Source organism: Neovison vison, chromosome 13, assembly GCF_020171115.1.
Source record: "Neovison vison isolate M4711 chromosome 13, ASM_NN_V1, whole genome shotgun sequence".
In the NCBI taxonomy this organism is placed as follows: domain Eukaryota; kingdom Metazoa; phylum Chordata; class Mammalia; order Carnivora; family Mustelidae; genus Neogale; species Neogale vison.
Window position 1 is genome coordinate 107,536,416 of NC_058103.1, and position 15,433 is coordinate 107,551,848.

The 15,433-nt window shown below is 36.8% G+C and overlaps 1 protein-coding gene across 1 annotated transcript in view; it reads left to right on the forward strand.

The window, feature by feature from the left end:
• The window catches only part of ADAM10 (ADAM metallopeptidase domain 10), a 133,810-nt gene that overhangs the window by 22,262 nt on the left and 96,115 nt on the right, over positions 1-15,433 (forward strand). Inside the window, exon 2 of the mRNA XM_044230393.1 lies at positions 10,779-10,929. Within this exon, the coding sequence (XP_044086328.1) occupies positions 10,779-10,929 (151 nt within the window). The remainder of the gene's footprint in view (positions 1-10,778; positions 10,930-15,433) is intronic.

A 15,433-nucleotide genomic window follows, 5' to 3' on the forward strand; every position in this document is an offset into this window, starting at 1 on the left:
TTTCTGGCACTATTCTTTGTGTCAATACAGATTTCCATCTGGTAGCATTCCTTCTGCCTGAAAAGCTTCCTTTAACATTTCTTGTAATGCAGGTCTACTAGTGATGACTGTGGGTTTTGAAGTCTGAAAAAGGGATCATTTCACCTTTTTCCCCACTCACCTTAAATTGTGAAAGATACTTTCACTGGGTATAGAATCTTAGGTTGAACTTTTTTTTCTTTCTTTTTTTTTTTTTTTTAAATTTTATTTATTTCTTTGACAGAGATCACAAGTAGGCAAAAGAGGCAGGCAGAGAGAGGAGGAAGCAGGCTCCCTGCTGAGCAGAGAGCCCGATGCGGGACTCGATCCCAGGACCCTGAGATCATGACCTGAGCCGAAGGCAGAGGCTTTAACCCACTGAGCCACCCAGGCACCCTGAACTTTTATTTCTTAAAGTACTTTAAACATGTTGCTGCATTATCTTCTGACTTATGTACAATTATGCTGTCATTTATAACTTTGTTCACATGTATGTAATGTGTCTTTTTCTCTAGCTCTTTGGGTTTTTTTCTTTGCCCCTGGTTTTCAGCCATTAGCCTATGATTTGCCTCTGAGTGGTTTTCTTTTATATTTAATTCTTTTTTAAAAAATATTTTTATTTATTTATCTGACAGAGAGAGAGATTGCAGGTAGGCAGAGAGGCAGGCAGAGTAAGAGGGGGAGGCAGGCTTCTGCCTGAGCGGAGAGCCCAGATGTGGGGCTCAATCCCAGGACCCTGAGATCACGACCTGAGCTGAAGGCAGAGGCTTAACCCACTGAGCCACCCAGGCACACCTATATTTAATTCTGATTTAAGATTTGTTGAGTTTCTTGATTCTGTAGATTTGTAGTTAAATCTTTTACTTCCCCCCTCCTCATGTTTGTTTTGTATGCTCCTTAACATATGGAATGTATTGACAATAGCCGTTTTAACCTCTTTGTATGCTAATTCCATCATCTCTGCAATTTCTCTTTCTAATGTATGATTTTTTTCCCCCATCATGCAGAAAAATAAATTTACATTTTCTGATTTTCTTTTTTACATGCGTGGTAATTTTTGATAGGATGTAGGTCATTCGATTATTATTTTTTGCATGTTTGATTTTTTTAAAGATTTTATTTATTTGACAGAGATCACAAAGTAGGCGGAGAGGCAGGCAGAGAGAGACAGAGCAGGAAGCAGGCTCTCCGCTGAGCAGAGAGCCTGAAGTGGGGCTTGATCCCAGGACCCTGAGATAATGACCTATAGTTAACTACTATAGTTAAACTATAGTTAAAACTTCCTATAGTTAAACTACTTGGAACCACGTTAACCCTTTGGAATATTGCCCTTATCTTTGGTAGCATAAGGTCCTCAACAGCTTTAGTGTTAGGCAAATTTTACCCCATGAATAAGGTATTATTTTTCTGAGTTCTGTACTCAGTGCTCCATATTTTACAGGTCTTTCTTCCCTGGTTGGTGGGAATATGAACACTTCTCAGTCCTTTATTGGCATTTATTTATTGATTTTTTAAATTAACATATAATGTATTATTTCAGGGGTGTAGGTGTGTGATTCGTAAGTCTAACACCACACACAGTGCTCATCACAACATATACCATCCCCAGTATCCATCACCTAGCCATCCCAGTTCCCCAACCCTCTCCCCTCCAGCAGCCCTCAGTTTGTTTCCTGAGATGAAGAGATTTATGATTTGTCTTCCTCCCTGGTTTGTCTTCTTTTTTTCCTTTCTTCCCCTATAATCTTCTCTCTTGTTTCTTAAATTCCATGTATCAGTGAGATCATGTGATAATTGTTTTCTCTGATTGACTTATTTTGCGTAGCATAAACCCTGTAGTTCCATCCATGTCATTGCAAATGGCAAGATCTCATTTTTGATGGCTGCATAATATTCCACTGTATGTATGTATGTATGTATATATACCACATCTTCTTTATCCATTCTTCTCTCATTGGACATCTGGACTCTTTCCATAGTTTGGCTATTGTGGACATTGCTGCTATAAACATTGGGGTGCAGGTGCCCCTTTGGATCACTGCATTTGTATCTTTGGGATAATACCTAGTAGTGCAATTGCTGGGTCATAGGATAGTTCTCTTTTCAACTTTTTGAGGAACCTCCATAGTGTTTTCTAGAGTGGTTGCACCAACTTGCATCCACACCAACAATGTAGGAAGGTTCCCTGTTCTCCTCATCCTCATCAACGTCTTGTTAGAGCTGCCTGTGCTGTATCCCACAGAATTTGAAAAATTGTGTGTTCATTTTTGTTTGTTTCCATGAATTTTAAATCAAGTTGAGACTTGATTTGTGATGAAGCATGTGATGCTTTCTGGAGAAGGTTCCATGTGCACTAGAGAAGAATGTGTATTCTTTTGCTTTAGGATGGAATGTTCTGAATATATCTGTGAAGTCCATCTGGTCCACTGTGTCATTCAAAGCCCTTATTTCCTTGTTGATCTTTTGCTTGGATGATCTGTCCATTGCCCAGAGGGGGGTGTTAGAGTCCCCTTCTGTTGTATTATTGTTAATTTAATTTTATATTTTCAGTGTTCCAAGATTCATTGATTATGTACCACACCCAGTGCTCCATGCAGTATGCGCTCTCCTTAATTCCCACCACCAGGCTCACCCATCCCCTATTGTATTATTGTTGATGTGTTTCTTTAATTTTGTTAATAATTGGCTTCTATAATTGGCTGCTCCCATGTTAGGGGCATAAATATTTACAATTATTATCTTATTTTGGATATTGCTTTTAATTATAGTGTCTTTCCTCATCGCTTATTATAGTCTTTAGTTTAAAATCTAATTTGTCTGAGGGGTGCCTGGGTGGCTCAGTGGGTTAAGCCGCTGCCTTTGGCTCAGGTCATGATCTCAGGGTCCTGGGATCGAGTCCCGCATCGGGCTCTCTGCTCGGCAGGGAGCCTGCTTCCCTCTCTCTCTCTGCCTGCCTCTCCATCTACTTATGATTTCTCTCTGTCAAATAAATAAATAAAATCTTTAAAAAAATAAAATAAAATCTAATTTGTCTGATATAAGGATTGCCACCCCATCTTTCTTTTGATGTCCATTAGCATGATAAATGGTTTTCCACCTCCCATTTTCAATCTGGAGGGGTTTTTTTGGGTCTAAAATGAGTCTCTTGCAGACAACATATTCATGGGTCTTACTTTTTTATCCAGTCTGATATCCTGTGACTTTTGATTGGGACATTTAGCCCATTTACATTCAGGGTAACTGTTGAAAGATAGGAATTTAGTGCCATTGTATTGTCTAAAAGGTGACTGTTACTGTATATTGACTCTTGTGTTAGTTTTGGGCTCTCTGTTTGCTTAGAGGACCCTTTCAGTATTTCTTGTAGGGCTGTTCTGGTGATCACCTTTATTGGCTTTTGAAGATTGTTCTGTTGACTTTTTTGGTGTTTGGTTAATTTTTCTGGCCTGTGATAGTTTATTCTCTCACATGTTCATATTAGTACTCAGCCAAACATTTAAGGGGACTCCTTTTTAGGTCTTATAGCTCCTCTCTGTGTAGCTTTTCCTGGCACTCGACCCACAAGTTCTGAATGCCTGATCTCTATGAATGCAGGTATCTGGCTCCTCCATTCATTGAGACCCTCAGACTGCTTGGGTTCTTCCACCCTGCACATTGGCCTGGAAACAGCTTGTAGTTAGTGAGTTGAGCCAGTTGTAAATCTCACCTCATTTGCTTTTCTTCTTATGTTCAATTTTCTAATTGTTTATCGTGGTGGTAGGTTAAATTCAGTTCCTTTTCTCCATTAAAGCCAGAAGTGGAAACTTATTTAACATTTTGCGTCCTTTCTATTTTTCTCCTACTTGGAATTACTTCAATGAAAATTATGCATTTACCTCTATATTCATTAAAGTGTATCTTCAAAAATTCAGAGTATTCTTACATATACCTACAGTGCTCATGAACTGAAGAATATATATATGTTTTTAAAGATTTTATTTGAGAGAAAGGAGACAGAAAGAGCATGAGAGGGGGAGGGCCAAAGGGAGAGAATTAGACTCCCCACCAAACAGGGAGCCCAGTGCTGGACTGTATCCTGAGACTCCAGGATCATGACCTGAGCTGCAGGCAGTTGCCTAACCAACTGAGCCACCCAGGTGCCCCTGTCCTAAAGAATATTAACAAAATTTCCTTAATATTATCTAAGATTGATTCTACTTTGTCCAGGATTCTCTCTAAATATTTTTTGTTTCCTTCTTGATTTCTTTTTGCCATGGATCCCCCTATGTCTTTTAAGTATTGGGGTATATAAATTAAAAATAGTTTCAATACATTATCTTAACTTCAGTGATTGTTTTTTTTTATAAATTACTGAGATCTTCTCATAAATACTGATATATAGGTATAGTTAACATAGAAACATAGGTTTTATGGACAAGAGGGTAATGACATGGACTTGAAAACTGTTATGTTCCTGGGTAGCATTTTTAACTTTACCAGTTAAAATCTGTGAATCATGTTTTATCTCAATTTTAAAGATTCAGAAAATCATTACTCAGATCCTTTATCAGTGAAAGTAAACATTATCTTCCCTTAGAAAATTCCTATATGTATGGGACAGAGAAAAGATGACTGATAACTCTCCCAGTAGTGTTCCATCCATGCAAATAATTGAGCTTTTATCACATGCCACCAGAACACCAGTAGTTAATTGTTTTAAGTTATTAAAAGTGGCAGAACACTTTATCTGAACTGTGACTTAAAAAGTTGACTTTTTTGGTGTTGAAAAAGGAGAGGAAGCAGTAACTTTGCAAAGCCAAGTGTGTGCTGTGGCTACTCAGTCCACTTAATACAACTCAGTTATCTAATAATGGAAATCCCACATTGATTTTCAAAATGAAAGAAACTACCCAGAAGCTCTCATACTACCACTTCCTCATTCTTGATATTTTCTCTTGTGCGGGGTGTTTTTTAAAACCCAAGTATAGAGTTAAAAATATTTCTAAAGAATATGGAAAATGCATAATATCTGATTCCATTATTTAGTCTTGATTTTTAAAAGTTTCATACTAGCAGGCTTTGTCATCTCTTATATCCTGGGTTCACTGTATTTTCTTTGTTAGTTGCAAAGATATTTTTGGATTCTAGTTTAGGACTCCATTCTTGTCATCTCTCTTGAGAGCAGTGCATTTAAGAGGACAGTGAAGTGACTCAATAATAGTTTACGTTAAATGACCTTTTAATGCTAGCCTTTGTGCTAAGCAGGTTACATGCATTTAAGGTAGTCGTTGTCTCTGTTTTACAGATAGGAACCCTGAGATTTTAAAAAAGTTAAATATTTACCCATCTCATCTAGTCATAGGTAGGAAGTATCAGAATGAAACCCAGTTCTGTGTTTATTCCTCAATTTATGGCCTCAGTTTGTGTATGTAGGTCTCAAAGGCAAGTGTGGGAAGAAGAAGTAGAGGAAGAGATGGAGGAGATGATGATGATGAATAATTTACTGACACTATATGGTATTGTAGGCACTTTGCTAATTGCCACACATGGCTTAAATCATAATCCAAATAGCCTTAAGAGAGAGGTATTCTGCTTCTCTCCAATTTTAAGGATGGGGCACCGAAGGTGAGTGTTCCATTTGATGAGGGCAACAAGCTAATAAATGAAGGTAATGGTATTTAAATCAGATAATTTTTTTATTCTAGTAAAAAAAAATGCTTACCATAACATTTTTTACCTTAACCATTTCTGAGTGTACAGCTCAGTAGTGTTACATATATTTACCTTGTGCACAGTCTTCAGAACTTAAACCCAGATGATTTGACGTAAGAGTTTGTGTCCTTAGCTGTATAATGACTACCCACTGACTTGCATATGTATAGAAAATTTGGCGATGTACACTTAGGCTTTATGGAATACATTAGATAAACCATTATAGTTTTTTTTTTTTTTTAATTTTGGTGTTCTGTTTTATAAAAGAAGGCAGTTTTCTTTGGGAAGAAATTCTGATACCTTAAGGAATCACTCCTTTTGACTTCTGCTCATGGTGAAGATGGAGAAATCAGGAACAGATTTATCCCTCTGCCTGAAACAAACTAAGGAAACTCAGGGAAAAAACAAACAAAAACCAGAGAAACCATAGCTTTGAAAGACACTAGTCACCAGATGGTAAAGGACGATCATCCCTGAGAGACGGGAAACGAATGAGCCAAGACCTATGATTGCTTCAGCTTTCTATCTTCAGAAAATTTCCATCTGCAGTGATATGGGAGGGAACCTAGATGGAGGCCAATTAATTCTGAGTTAAGAAGATGAAACTGAGGGTTGGGGGGAGGGTGTGACCAGAGCAACTAGAGTTCACTGAACATCAGAGTGAAAAGCACTGCATAGAGAGAGAATTCCTGAGATCTGCAAAGGGTTTCCCTAGTGTTTGGCAGAGTATTGATCAATAATGCATACATGTAAAGAAACTAGCTGAGGCCAGGGAAAGAAGGAGTGCCCTGTGTTCACATAGAGCAGGAAATGTGCCTCTTCTCACTGGCTAGACTGAAAAAAACTCAGAATTTGTGGAGCAATGGGGTAGACCACTCAAATAGGTCTTGCTTCAGTAGTGGGGAATGGGGCGCCTGGGGACTCAGTCATTAAGCATCTGCCTTCAGCTCAGGTCTTGGTCCCGGTGTTCTGGGATCAAGCCCTGCATCAGGCTCTCTACTCCGTGGGAAGCCTGCTTCTCCCTCTCCCACTCCCCCTCCTTGTATTCCCTCTCTCCCAGTCTCTCTCTGTCAAATAAATAAATGAAATCTTAAAAAAAAATAGTGGGGAATAATTAATCCTACACTGAACACTGTTCCTGACCCCCCTAACAAATCATAAAATGCAAGACCCAAAAGGCTTGAACTATTTTCATGTAACTATACTTTCTCTTGTAACAAAACCTGAGAATGTTTATGAAAACACAAAAAGCTTAGAACAGTGAAATTTGCAATGTCTGACATCCATTTGATGAAAGATGATAAGGCATGCAATGAAGCAGGAGAACAGCAGTCTCTAATGAGAGGAATAAACAATTAATTGGAGTCAACCTGGAAGTGACACAGGTATTAGAATTAACAGACAAGAACATTAGAAGAGTATTATAGCTTTATTTCATGTATTTAAAAAATTAAGTATAGACATAGAAAATATAAAACACAAATTTTAACTTCTAGAGATGAAAATTATACTGTTTTCAGTGGAAAATGCAGTGGATGGCATTAACAACAGATTAGATATTGCAGATTATTAGTGAACTAGAAGATATAGCGGTAGAAACAATTCAAAATGAAGAGAAGGAAGAATTTTTAATGAATGAGGAAAGCCACCAGTTGACTGTGGGAAAAGTTTAAGTGACCTGATATACTTGTAATTCGAGTCCTTCTGGGGAAGGGTGGAAAGAGTTTAAAAAAAAAAAAATTGAAGAAATAAGTTTGAAAAACTGTCTACCCATAGATCCAAGAATTTCACTGAAATAAAGCTCAAGAAATATGAAGAAACACATAATCAAATTGCTCAGAGCCAGTGATAAGGAAGAAAATCTTAAAAGCAAACTAGGGAGGAAAAGATACATTATATTCAGAGGAGGAAAGATAAGGATGACAGATTTCTTCTCAGAAGGAATACAAGTGAAAAGATGGTAGAGCAGCATTTTTAAAGTATTTAAAGAAAAAATACAAACCTGACAGCCTGGAGTGCCCAGTGAAAATATCTTTCAAAAATGAAGACAAAATAAAGACTTTCAGACATATAAAAGCTGGAAGAGTTTTTTTTTTTTTTTACCAGCAGAAGAAGTGTTAGAGGAAATCAGAAGGAAAATGATACCAGATGGAAATATGGATTCACATAAAGAAATAAAGAACCCTGGAAATGTTAGAGAATTTTTCTTTGTTGTTTAAGCCTAGTTAAAAGATAATTGTCTGTTTCAACCAAAACAATAACAGTATATTGTGAGATTTATAAAAAGTAAAATATTCAATGGCAATAACTTCTAAAGGCCAGCAGGAGGAAAGTGGAAGTATAGTAATGTCAGGTTCTTCTACCTGAACTGTTAATGGAAGTATAGTAATGTCAGGTTCTTGTACCTGAACTGTTAATGGTAGACTGGGATAAGTTAATGATATATACCAAAAGCCTTAAAGCAACTACTGAAATAACCACACAGGATTTTGCTGATAATCCAATGAAGAGATAGTAATGGAATCATAAAAATAATTAGTCCAGGGGTGCCTGGGTGGCTCAGTTGGTAAAGCAGCTGCCTTTGGCTTAGGTCCTGATCCTAGGTTCCTGGAATCGAGTCCCATATCAGGTTCCCTGCTCCATGCTGGACTCCCCACTTAGCGTTGGGCTCTCCACTCAGTGAGGAGTCTGCTTCTTCCTCTGCCTCTCCCCTCATGCTCATGCTCTCTTTCTCTCTCAAATAAATAATAAAATAAAAATCTAAAACAAAACAAAACAAAACAAAAACCCAAAACAAATGGGTTAAAAGTAAAAGGATGGGAAAAGATACACTATGCTAGTCCCCAGAGAAGAGGGTAATGGCCATATTAATATCAAAGTAGATTTTAGGACATAGAATATTAAAAGAATAAAGATCATCTGATAATGATAAAGGATGAATTAATCCAAAAGGCATGATAATCATTAACATCTATGCATATAATAATAACAGCTTCAAACATCAATGAAGCAAAGAACTACAAGGAGAAATAGAAAAAAAATCAGTCATAGACAAATTTCAATACCCCTTTCTTGATAATAGAAGAGGTAGATCGAAATCATTAAGGATATAGAAGACTTGAACAACCTCAGCAACCAACTTGACCTGGTTGACATTTATAGAATACTCTGACTCAATAAGAACAGAGATTGACATTTTTGGAGCACTACTGTTAACAGCAGAATACACATTATTTTCAAGTGCCCATGAAATATTTGCAAAGATAGATCATATTCTCGATTATAAAATAAGTGTCTGATTTTAAAAGGATTGATATATACCACAAAGCAAGTTTTCTGGCTGTTGTGGGATTAAATTAGAAGTCAGTAACAGAAAAGTATTTGAAAAATCTTCAATATTTGGAAAGTAAACAACAGACTTCTAAAAGGACATGCAAGGGTCAAAAAGGAAATTCAAGAGTATGTTGAATGGAATGAAAGTGGTAACAACAAAATCTGGGGGTTGCTGCTAGTGCTGTATAATGGGGACATTTATAGCAGTAAACATCTGAATTAGAGAAGAAGCTAAGTTTTTTTTTTTGTTTTGAGAAGCTAAGTCTTAAATCAGTGATATTACCTTTGGAAACAAACAAGAAAGAGCAGGTAGACTCAGAGTAAGCAGAAAAAAATGAAGAACAAAGTGAAAACCAACACATAGATAGCAAAAATAATGAGGGAAAATCAAAGGACAAGTTTTTTTTGTTTTGTTTTTTTTTTAAGAAGATCAGTAAAAATCAATCTCTAGCCATCCTGATCAGGAACGAAAAGGACAAGATATAGATTACCAGTATCAGGAATGAGAGAGGTAACATCACCCCAGATTCAAAAGATATGAAAAGCATAATAAGGGCATATTATGAACAGATTTATTTCTGTAACTTTTAACAATCTAGGCAAAATGGACAACTTCTTACTGCTCACTTTAGATAACCTAGGGGTGCCTGGGTGGCTCAGTGGGTTAAGCCTCTGCCTTTGGCTCAGGTCATGATCCCAGGGTCCTGGGATCAAGCCCCGCATCAGGCTCTTTGCTCAGCAGGTAGCCTCCTTCCCCCCTCTCTCTGCCTGCCTCTCAGCCTACTTGTGATCTCTGTCTGTCAAATAAATAAATAAATCTTAAAAAAAAAAGGTAGTAGATAACCTGAATAGCTCTTTATCTATATATGAAATTGAAATTGTAGTTAATTAACTTTTCACAAAGAGAACTTTAGGGCAAGATAGCTTTGCTGGTGAACTCTATGAAACATTTAAGGAGGAACTAATACCAATTCTATATAAAAGTGTACAGAAAATTGAAAAAGAGGTATACTTTTCCAACTCCTCTTTTACTGTAATATCAAACCTTGGCAAAGATAGTACAGAAAAAGAACGCTATAGACCAGTGTGTCTCGTGACTGTAAAAGATAATACACCATGACCAAATAGGGTTTATTTCAGTAATGTGGAGTTGGTTTAATATTAGAAAATCTGTCAATTTAATTCATTATAATTAATAAACTAAAAAGAAAAAAATCCATATAATCAACTTACTAGGTGCAGAAAAACCAGGTGACACAAGTCAGTATCTGTTCCTGATAGTTTTTATCAACGAAGTATTAATAGAAAACGTAACCTGAAAAAAGACATCAAAGACAAACCTATGGCTAATATTCACACTTTTGTGTGTGGTTGAAATTCCTATTACAATAAGTTTTTTTTTTTTTTAAACATCTTATTTATTTATTTGACAGAAATCACAAGTAGGCAGAGAGGCAGGCAGAGAGAGGAAGGGAAGCAGGCTCCCTGCTGAGCAGAAAGCCTGATGGGGTAGCTTGATCCCAGGACCCTGGGATCATGACCTGAGCCAAAGGCAGCGGCTTAACCCACTGAGCCACCCAGGCGCCAATAAGTTTTTTAAAAAAATGTATGTGAAACTACTAACATTAGTGAGACTGTGTTTCATACGTATTAGTAGATATTTGAATAATCGTGGAATCATATTAGAACTAGAATGGATCATCAGAATGATACTAATTTGAACTGTTTATTTTTTATAGGTCAGTATGGAAATCCTTTAAATAAATACATTAGACATTATGAAGGATTATCATATGATGTGGATTCACTACACCAAAAACACCAGCGTGCCAAAAGAGCAGTTTCACATGAGGACCAGTTTTTACGTCTAAATTTCCATGCCCATGGAAGGTGAGTAAATTTATTGCTGTGTCTAAAGTTTTCCTATATTTAACTTAAAAGAAGAAATTTTTTACCATAAATTTCCCTTCTCTAATGGAAAGGTCCCCATTTGGAAATTCAGCCTATGCTAGAATTTGGCAATATGCAAAAAAAAAAAAAGATTTCTATAAAAATGGATTATCCTTTTTATATTAAGGAAACAGTCAAACTTAAAATGTTTTTAAATTTATAAATCTAGTTTTATATTATTAGAGGATTTTTAAAAAAAGATTTATTTATTTTAGAGAGAGAGAGATTGAGAGAACACAGGCAGGAGGAACAGAAGGAGAGGGAGTTAGAATCTTAAGCAGACTCTGCGCTGAGGACAGGGTGGGGCAAAGGGCTTAATGTCATGACTCTGAGATCATGACCTGAGCTGAAACCAAGAGCTGGATGCTCAACTGACGGCATCACCTAGGTGTTACTAAAGACAATTCTTTTTCATAATTTCCAACTACTTTTTATATGTCTTATGGGTCGATATATCTGTCTTAGGGGGCCAACAGTGAAGGTAGCTGGTTTTATGTCATTTAGTCATTTAATTTCTCAACTCCGTTTTTAAAAAAATGTATTTATTTAATTTATTTATTTTGAGAGAGCGAGAGCGAGCACAGGAGTGAGGTGGAGCAGAGGGAGAGGGAGAGACTGAATCCTACTAGGCTCCATGCCCAGTGTGGAGCCCAACATGGGGCTTGATTTTAGGACCCTGAAATCATGACCTGAGCCAAAATCAAGAGTCAGATGCTTAAGTGACTGAGCCACCCAGGCACCCCTAACTCCATTTTATCATTTCTAAAATGAGTTTGTAGACAGATTACCTATGTTAAGGGATTTTCAGATTTGTTAAGGGATAAAGAACAGGGAGCCAAGGGAGAATGGTAAAAATCACATTTAGTGCCTGGAGTGTCCCAGGTGTATGGATGCTTTATATGTGTTTTCTTATGTAACTTCTCAAAACCCAATCAAGGTAAATATCTTTTTATAGCTGAGAAAACTAAGGCTCGGAGAAGTTTAATAATTTCTTTAGAGTTACACAGCATAGATTTGAGCCAGATCTAGCTCACTTAAACCCCATATTTTTTTTCTTTCTGTGCGTTAGGGGTACTCAGATACAAAGTCTTGGAGTACTCTTTGTTAGAGTCTCTCCCTTGCTTGCTGTAATTAGTAAATCTATTCTTTTTGTGTTTTTCCTACTGGTGTAACCCTGATTTATTGTTTAGCTCCTAATAGGTTTCCCAGCTTCCACTCCATTTATCATTAAAGCTATTCTATGGACTTCTACAAGATGACTCTTACTTAAATGCTTCCTTTTCCATGTCAGCTTATTGCTCTAAAATCTTCAGTTAATGATTGTAAGCCAGATTTCTTAACTTGGCTTTCAAGATTCTCTCTAAATTCGTTGTAGTCTATTTTTCTAAACTTTATTCTGTTTCCCAACATTAACTGTCTTTTTCACCTAGAATGATCTAATTGCTGAGTATACCATGAACAGTTTGTTTTCTGTGTCATTTATCTTAAATCTTGATCATTTTTTAATGTACAGTTCAAGTTCTGCTTCTTTAAAGATTTACTTATGCCTTCCTTGGAACCTTTAAATAGGTGAAATATACCATTGGCAATTTGATTCATTCTTTTCATGTATTTCATATTTATTTTTCTATATCTGTGTTTTTTTTGTTCCTCACAGGAAGACATCTTAGCTACTATTTAGTAATGTTTATTATTTGTACTTATGCTTAAGTATACAGATGTACAGATGCTTAAGAAATATATTAATGGGGTGCCTGGGTCGCTCTGTGATTTAAAGCCTCTGCCTTCGGCTCGGGTCATGATCCCAGGGTCCTGGGATTGAATCCTGCATTGGCAGGCTCTCTGCTTGGCAGGGAGCTTCCTCCTCTCTCTCTCCTCTCTGCCTGACTCTCTGCCTACTTGTGATCTCTGTCTGTGAAATAAATAAATAAAATCTTTAAAAAAAAAAAGATATTAATGGATGAAAAATCAGATAATAAATGCTATGAAACAAAGTATTTCCTTTCATGAAAAAGGAAGCATTTAAGGAAGAGTCATCTTGTAGAAGTCCATAGAAGAGCTTTGATGATAAATGGAGTGGAAGCTGGGAAATAAATGTGTTACTTAGATTAATTTATTTTCCATATTAAAAAAATCATCATTGTGGAAAAAAGCACTTTTAAGTTATAAAATCTCTTACTTTGATTTAAAGGAGGTAAAAAGTTTCATTTTAAGGTCTGTTTTTCCAGATAAAAATTTTAGTGGCAATAATTCATGTAAGTTTTTATGACCCTTACCTTCAGATATTTTTAAATTATCCATTCTTTATTAGTGCCATGAAATAATAAGCAATCATTAAGCCTTTATAAGTTTTTCGTGAACACCTCAAAATAAATTTAATACTGTACTCCAAATACAGTGTAACTACCAAAAGGAAAAGTTTAGATTCTGGCTGCCTTTGGTTTGTATACCACATTTCTATTATATCTTTAGATTTTTGTGTTTTTATCTATCACATAATTCATATTGAGCTTGTGGCAAAACTAAATTCCCAGACTCCCCCGCCCCTTTCCTTTGTGTGTTTATGTGTGTGAGTGGGTGTGAGCATGTGAGTGCATGCTGTTGTTTATTAATCCAAAAACTTATTTATTGACTGCTAGTTAAAGGTTACCTAGTTTAGGCTGTGGGTAATAGAAACATAAATCAAACATAGACCTAATAGGGGCAGCAAGATATGGATTAGCTGTTTTATAAGAGGAAAATGTGATGTGGTGCTTTATAGGTAAAAATACTATAGATATTCAGATAAGGGAGAACTTACTTCTTTCTTTCTTCTCTCAACAAAGGACCTGGAGCCAGGAGATCTCATGCTGCTTCAGGGGGAGTCTGCTTCTCCCTCTCTCTTTGCCTGCCTTTCCCTCTGCTTGTGTTCTCTCTTTCAAATAAATAAATAAAATCTTAAAAACAAAACAAAACAAAACAACAACAACGAGAAAACAACCTTGTGCCGTAGAATGTGGTCATTGTAATTATGTCGTAACATACGTTAGTTAAAAATGTGATGATGATCTGATGGTTTTATTTTTGTTTCCTTGCAAAGGTCTACAAAATGACCTGGTTGGTATAGTTACAGATTTCCTGCTAAGTCTCTCCTACTCCACCATATACAAAATGTTAGTTTTGGTACTCTACAGTCCCTCATAAATAGGATTTGTATTGGTACACAAATTATGGGTTATTCATTTAGTAACAATTTGTAATACAAATGAGAAGAGAAGTGACTATGGTAAAACAGCAGCAATGTGTCCATTGGAAGACCAAGCTTTATTATGTATATAGGTTTGGAATGACTTTGGGCAATAGTGAGCTCTAAAATGTGTGCTGTCCATGTGCATTGTGACTAGACTTGTTATCTGTTTTTCATCTTTTTTCTCCCCAAATATTTTATTTATTTATTTATTTGACAGAGATCACAAGTAGGCAGAGAGGCAGGCAGAGAGAGAGGAGGAAGCAGGCTCCCTGCCAAGCAGAGAGCCCGATGCAGGACTCGATCCCAGGACCCTGAGATCATGACCCGAGCGGAAGGCAGAGGCTTAACCCACTGAGCCACCCAGGCGCCCCTGTTTTTCATCTTTTTTTTTTTTTTTTTAAAGATTTATTTTATTTACTTATTTGACAGACAGAGATCAGAAGTTGGCGAGAGGCAGGCAGAAAGAGAAGAGGAAGCAGGCTTCCCACAGAGCAGAGAGCCCGATGCGGGGCTTGATCCCAGGACCCTGGGATCATGAGCCGAGCTGAAGGCAGTGGCTTAATCCACTGAGCCACCCAGGCGCCCATGTTTTTCATCTTTTAAAAAATAGTCAAGTAGAGTTTATGTTTCCTGATTATATAGTAAGGCTTAATCCCCTAAAATCAGATCACTATATTTTAATAAATTACAGAACACAATAAATACTATGCAGTTAACTGAGAAAAGAGGAAAATACTTGAAAAGGATTCTGCTTAGACATTTATGACTTGGATTTCTCATTACTAACACAGTCTGTGTGTGTGTGTGTTAAAGTCATTCTTTGTGCTCTTTGTTTTATGCTTAAGTAGATGAGCAAATTTCCTTCCACCTGGCTTCCAAGTGTCCTAAATAAGAAAGGGTATATCACATTTCAGGTTTACAGATATTAATGTTAAATGCAGAAATGTTAAGGTTCTTTAAGCCCTAAGTCCATTCTTAAGAATTCATGAAAAACCACTTCTCTTGAAATAAAGTTTAAAGTTGTTTAGGGGCACCTGGGTGGCTCAGTCGTTAAATGTCTGTCTTTGGCTCCGGTCATGATCTCAGGGTCCTGGGATGGAGCGCTGGATCAGTCTCCCTGCTTGGTGGGAAGCCTGCTTCTCCCTCTCCCACTCCCCCTGCTTATATTCCCCTTCTTGCTATCTCTCTGTAAAATAAATAAATAAAATCTTAAAA